Here is a 6,709-nt window from a genome sequence, read left to right as displayed (position 1 = left end):
TTGGCTTCGCCATTTTTAGTGAGGGGGCAGCGCCGTTGCCTGAGGCTTGCTGGTACGAATAAAAGGCCGGGCGCCATCTTAGGTGAGGGCAAGGCTAGACCTGAGAGACCGGTTGCCCCGGCGAAAGCAAATAGGTCAAGGGAAGGGAAATGTGTCAGTCACCGTCTTCATTTCCTGGGAGGTGGGGGGGGAGGGATGTCGTTTGGGGATGAGAAAGGGCGAGCGCTTTTATCACTTTACATTCTGAGCAACTAGTGATGTTAGGGGTTGGACTAGATGACCCAAAGGGTCCCTTCCAACTCTACAATTCTAGGATTCTAGGACAAGGATGAAGCAAAGCAAAGGAAACGAGTTTTCCTTGTACGGTGCACGATGTGCAAGTTTCGTTTCCTATGGAACTCACTGCCACATGGTGGCCTGGAGGCCAACAACAAATACTGGGCTAAAAGAAGTAAACAAGATAGCCCCTCATTCATGATTGGACAGTAGTAGCTGGGGAATCCAGAAGCAGAATTCAAGTACCCTGAAGTGTCTGATCTTTGCAAGTGTGAAAAATAGGGGTTAAAGACTCATGTGCAAGTGTAGCACTCTTCTTCTGAACTGTTGTTATTATTATTATTAAATTTATTTTCAGCTTTTCACCATCTAGGTCCCAAAGCAGCTTATAACAATAAAATGACAAAAACAAACAGAATGTAAAGAATGAATTTAACCTCATAAATTTTAAAAAATAAACCTAAAGCATCAGAAAATGTAAAACTTCAAAGACGCAGTCATGTTGCAAAGGCCTCCTGAAATAAAACAATTTTAACCAGGCACCTGAAACTCAGCAGGGATGGTGACAGACTAACATCTAGTGCAGGAATAGCTTACATGGTGCCCTCTGGAGTACAACTTCAATCAACCCCAGCCAGCATGGTCAGTGTGTCTAGAGGTCCTGGGCTGCCCAGTCGACAAGCCCCCCCCCCCCAGCCTCACTGATGCAGTCATTGAAGTTATTCAGGGCTTTATACACTAATTCAACAACTTTGATAGGAAGCCGGTACAAGTCTTTCAACACTAGTGTCCTATGTTGACGATAGGCCGTTCCCATCACCATACAGAACCACAGCACCCTGCACTGGCAGAAGCGTTGACTGGAATGATCAGGAAGCAGCCACTATCCCCACATCTTTGGTATCAGCCTCTTCACCTTCTCCCTGGCACCATCGGGGTGGGGTGGGGTGAAAGCCTCTGAGATGGAGCGTATGCATTTACACATGGGCTTCCTAGAGATGGCACTGCTCTCCAGCAAGCCTGAATGCCGTGCCATTGCACAGCACTTGAAGGATGCTGATGAACGGAGACAGGATTCCCTTCTACCATCCCTCGTGCCCCAGCAGCTGCCTAAGCCAGTGGGGTAGCTGGCTCAGCCTTTTTGCTTCAGGTGGTGGAAAGGGAAAACTCCAAGCCTGTATCCGTGGTCCCTGGCAGCTGCCTGCTAAAGCCCAGGGGAATGCAAGAAGAGCCAGCTGGACTGAGCCAAAGGCCCGTCTAGTTCAGCACCCTCTTCTCACAGTGGCCAACCAGATGCCCAATTGGGAAACCCACAAGCGGGGCCTGCGTGCAATAGCTCTCTCTGCTCCTGTGGTTTCCAGCAGCTGGTATTCAGGAGCAGCCATGGAGGCAGAGCATAGCCATGAGGGCTAGTAACCATCGATGACCCTCTCCCCCAGGAATTCGTCTAATCCTCTTTTAAAGCCACGTTGGTGGTCATCACTGATCCCAGTGGCAGCAGGTCCCATAGTTCAACTCTGCATTACATGGAGAAGTTCTTCCTTTTACTGCACGGTCAGGGGAAAAACAATGCTGTCCAGGGTTGTAAAGACTGTGGAGAGAATAATTGGGTGCACTCTTCCCACCTTGGATCAAATCTATGCTTCCAGGTACCATAAGAAAGCAGCAGAGATAGCGCACCCCGGAAATGATTTCTTTCAGCTTCTGCCTTCTGGAAGAAGGTACAGGGTTGTAAAGACTAGGACTAGCCGTCTGAGAAACAGTTTCTACCCAAATGTGATTTTGGTTTTAAACGCATTGTAAGGAGTCTGTTTGGGAGTATCAGAGTTTTTAGGGGGCTAACCAGGTTGGGATAGCTGGGATAGCAGGCTTGTTGGGTTCTGAATGTCTTACGTAGATTTTTCAATTTCATTGTTCTGTAAGGGACAATGACAATAAAGATTATCGTATCGATTATCGTACCTATCCTGAACCTTCCAACATTCAGCTTCATTGAACGCCCATGAGTCCTAGAGTTACGACAGAGGGATAAAAACTGTTCTCTGTCCACTTTCTCCATAGCAGACATAATTTTATAAACTTAACTGTGACTTGAATTTACCACACACACACACACACACACCCCGTGCCAAGTTCGGAATGCATTCACACTTACCTTTTCTGCTGCAGTTAAGTTCTCCGGATTGTACTCCTCTGATAGTTCCAGTGATAAATGCTCTGCCTCCCATTAATGCAGCGTAAGCACTAAACATCTTCTGAAAAGGAACTTCTGCTTCCCATTAACATGGGTGTCTCTCGTCCTGCTCTTTTCTGCTGGAAATGCCTGTTTGCTTTGTACACCTTTAACGGCGCTGAAGCCAACTGTTTTGGTCTTGGAGGGCAGGGGACGTCCTCCAAAAAAAGCCAAACCGCCTGCACTCCCTCTTTCAGCACATCTTTCTCTAAGATGTTTTGCATGCAGGAGGGCTCTGATTCGGTCCCCAATGGCGTCTCCTGTTAGGGCTGCCCAAAATCTTGCCAGGCCATACTGAGCTAGGCAGACCAACAGTCTGAATTAGCATAAGGCAGCATTCTGCAGTTGCTACCCATAGCAGGATCATCCAGAGGTCTTGACTATCACTGAGCTAAGTGTGACCCCCCCCCGGCAAAGGTCAAGGCATTTCTGGAGAGAAAGCGGAGAGGAGCCATTAGTGCAAGGCCTGGTGACAGAGTGTACAGGATTACCCCATCACCATGTAACTGGATCACAACCAGGACTGCCCTTTGAGGGTCTTCTTCACACACACCTCCCATTCCCTCCTGGCTCCCACATTCCCCCACTCACTTCCCCCAGCCCCCCAAGCGCTAGGTGGATGCTGCTGGGGGACTCGGCATCACGTTTCGGTGGAGCACGCGGAAGGACGCATTTGAGGGTGACAGATGCTGACAGGGCAGCGTCTCTTTTAGGTCAGGGCGGGAGGGAAAGGAGAGGTAACCCTCTCGGTGCTGGGGACCAGTTTGGCTCAGGGTCCCACTTTCGCTAGGCCAAGGTGTCTGGGCTGCACGATGGGCTACCTAATCAAAGCTGAGTTGGTCAATGCCTGTTTTGCACTGATGGGCCATCCTTGCCAATAACTGGTGGAGACAAGGAAACGAAGCAATATTTATTATGAGCTAAATTGCAAGCAGCAAAAGCATATTTGATGTGTCTGGTTGTATAATTCCAGCTGCCAGTTTGCTCTCTCAGAGACTGTCCTAAAGCAGCTTCCCAGGAGCCAAACACAAAAGCAGACTGCAGCCTCTGCCAAGAAAGAACCCCATCGCTTCTGCCTTTGACGTGGCACTGGGGACGCGGCAAGGGTGAAACGTGCTTTATTGGTCTGACCGGGCTTCCACTCGGCCCCCGACCCAAACGCTTGGGGGAACAATACCTTCACTCGATTGTGATGGCTCTGGGTGTAGTGAGGTTTTGTTGTGGTGGTTGCTTTACAAAAAGAGGGACCTCGATGCCAAAGTATATGGGAAGTTCTCCTTGTGAAGAAAGGAGATGGTTCCAGGCTAAAGTCCCCACATCTCCAGGTAGGCCTGAGAAACTCCATGCCTGAAACCCAGTGTGTGATGGGCGAGTGTGTCAGACTAGGCCCTGGGAGACCAGAATCCTGCTTGACCATGAAGCCATTGCTTCATTGCCTAACGACCTCCCAAGGCTGGCTCAATAAATGTTGCCGCTTGAGGCAGAACAGAAAATGGCACGCACAAACACACCACCTGAAGCAACTGGAAATGGCCTGGGGAAGCTCTGGCATGCTGAGGGGGATGGGAGGGAAGGGAGGCTAGAGAGGAGCAGGTGGTGGCCCTGCTCTTTGCAGTCCTTGGGGGCCTGGATTTGCCACCCCTTGGGGGCCTGGATTTGCCACCCCTCTCCGCCGTCTCCACCTGAGGCAACTGCCTCACCCTGGCAAACGGGTTGTTTGCGGGGATTGAATGTGGAGGGAGGGGGAGGGACCACGCACACCACCTCGAGCTCCTTGGAGAAGATGGGTTGTCAATGCAAGAAAGAAGAGTAAATAAAATACAGAGAGCCAGTGTGGTGTAGTGGTTAAGAGCAGTAGACTCGTAATCTGGTGAACCGGGTTCGTGTCTCCGCTCCTCCACATGCAGCTGCTGGGTGACCTTGGGCCAGTCACACTTCTCTGAAGTCTCTCAGCCTCACTCACCTCACAGAGTGTTTGTTGTGGGGGAGGAAGGGAAAGGAGAATATTAGCCACTTTGAGGCTCCTTCGGGTAGTGATAAAACAGGATATCAAATCCAAACTCTTCTTCTTCTACACCCAGTCAGCGTAGGCTTATCCTGGGCTAGATGGACAAATACTCTGACTCAAGTCTAGGGCAGATTCTTCGGTCTCTCTGGGGGCCCAAGAGACGGGAGAAGGAACAACCCTGGGACAGAGGAGGTCACTCACTAACTTACTATGTTATCTAGGCTCTAGTAACCTCTAGGTTATATCACTGTATGCATTACACGTAGGGCTGTCTCTGAAGATGGTTCAAAAACTTCAGCTGGTGCAAAATTCAGCTGCTAGGTTGCTCACCAGGGCGAGATGTTTTGAGCGTATACAGTGGTACCTCGGGTTACAGACATTTCAGGTTACAGACTCCGCTAACCCAGAAATAGTACCTCAGGTTAAGAACTTTGTTTCAGGTTAAGAACGGACCTCCAGAAAGAATTTAAGTTCTTAACCCAAGGTACCACTGTAATGCCAATCCTGGCCCAACTGCACTGGCTGCCAATTAGTTTCCAGGCCCAATTCAAAGTGTTGATTCTGACCGATAAAATCTTGAAAAAGCTCAGGACCTCAACACCTCAAGGACCACCTCTCTCCATATGAACCTACCTGGGATCTGAGATCACCATCTGAGGCCCTTCGTCATGCGCATTCTCCACAAGAGGTCCAGAGGGAGGCAACACGTGAATGGGCCTTTTCTGTGGTGGCTCCCCATTTGTGGAATGCTCTCCCCAGGGAGGCTTACCTGGCACCATCATTATACACCTTTAGGTGACAGGCAAAAATGTTCCTCTTCAACCGGGCCTTGGGCCACAAAGAACCAGGCCTTCTTTGTGGAAGGTAGGGTTATGGGTTTGTCCTTGCTCGTTACTTTTTTTTGCGTTTTCGTTTTGTATGTTCATGTTGTGAACTGCCCCAAGTTCTTCGGAGGAAGGGCAGTATACAAATTTAACAAATAAACGAAGAAGACGCACCACAGGGTGTGAATGAGACCCAGCTTTTCTTGCTGCATCATTCACCGCTCACTGTTTCAACCCCATTATGAAGTACTCGCACACCCGCCTCTTAGGCTGCAGTCCTAGACACAGGCTTGGGAGCCTGCCAAACTGAATACAATAGAATCCACTGCTCATAAACGAAGGAAGCTTCTCCCACCTGCCTTTAGACTAAAATAAAAAAGGAAAATAGTGTCAGAAAACAGGTCAGAGCCTGTCACATAGAAGATGCTTCCTGAAGCTTTTCGTCACCCTCCTTTCCCCACCATTAAACATGCAGCTTTACCTGACCCATCTCACCTTGTCTCCAGCCCCTCCTCAATCCTCTATTTGATCCTTCCCGGAATCTAGGCCCCCTCCCTCCTTTTATAAGCTCTCTTCTCCCAGTCTTTCCTGAACCCTTCCCAAATGGCTCTCCAGAGCGTCCTGGGCCTGGACCTCCCGCCGCAGGCCCCCAGCTGGCCTCTGCCACCCCCAAGCGGGAGAGTGGCGCCCCTGCCGTTTCCGCTGTCCCACGGCACCACCACGCTGGCCTTCCGCTGCAGCCATGGGGTGGTGGTGGCAGCGGACACCCGCGCTTCGAGCGGGAACCTCGTGTCTGATCCGTCGGCCCGCAAGGTCATGACCCTCCACCGCCATCTTCTAGCAACCACATCTGGGACATCGGCCGACTGCGCCTCCTGGTTGCGCCTGCTGCGGTGCTCCCTGCGCCTGAGGCAGCTCCACGGCGGGCGCCAGGTCAGCGTGGCAGGGGCCGCCAAGCTGCTGGCTTTCCTCTTGCGGGGCTGCCGCCACAAGGACCTGTGCGTGGCCACCGTGCTGTGCGGCTGGGACGACGGCGGGCCTGCTCTGCGCTACGTCTACAGCGATGGCACGTGCCTCCAAGGAGACATTTTCGCAGTGGGCTCTGGTTCTCCCTATGCCTACGGGGTGATGGACGGCTCATACCGCTTCGACCTGCCACGTGACGAGGCTTTCATGCTGGCCCGCCAGGCTGTGGCTCATGCAGCCCACCGAGATGCCTACTCCGGGGGGAACGTGGACCTCTACCACGTGCGGCCAAGCGGCTGGGTGTGCATTTCCCGGGAAGATCTCAGCCAGGTCTATCGGGGATTGGGGCCACTGGGCGACGGAGAGGGCGACACTAAAGAAAGGCACCGTGGAATTGACTAG

At 51.5% G+C, this 6,709-nt stretch overlaps 1 protein-coding gene across 1 annotated transcript; it reads left to right on the top strand.

Moving 5' to 3' along the window:
• Positions 1-5,944: 5,944 nt before the first annotated feature.
• On the top strand, positions 5,945-6,709 carry PSMB11 (proteasome subunit beta 11; the record flags this gene model as incomplete). Its single annotated transcript, XM_083584327.1, has 1 exon — positions 5,945-6,709. One exon carries the CDS (start codon positions 5,945-5,947, stop codon positions 6,707-6,709), a length of 765 nt encoding a protein of 254 aa, XP_083440453.1.

This window comes from Podarcis filfolensis (genome assembly GCF_964270895.1).
Source record: "Podarcis filfolensis genome assembly, chromosome: 13".
NCBI lineage: Eukaryota > Metazoa > Chordata > Lepidosauria > Squamata > Lacertidae > Podarcis > Podarcis filfolensis.
This window is presented reverse-complemented; position numbering and strand designations above follow the sequence as displayed.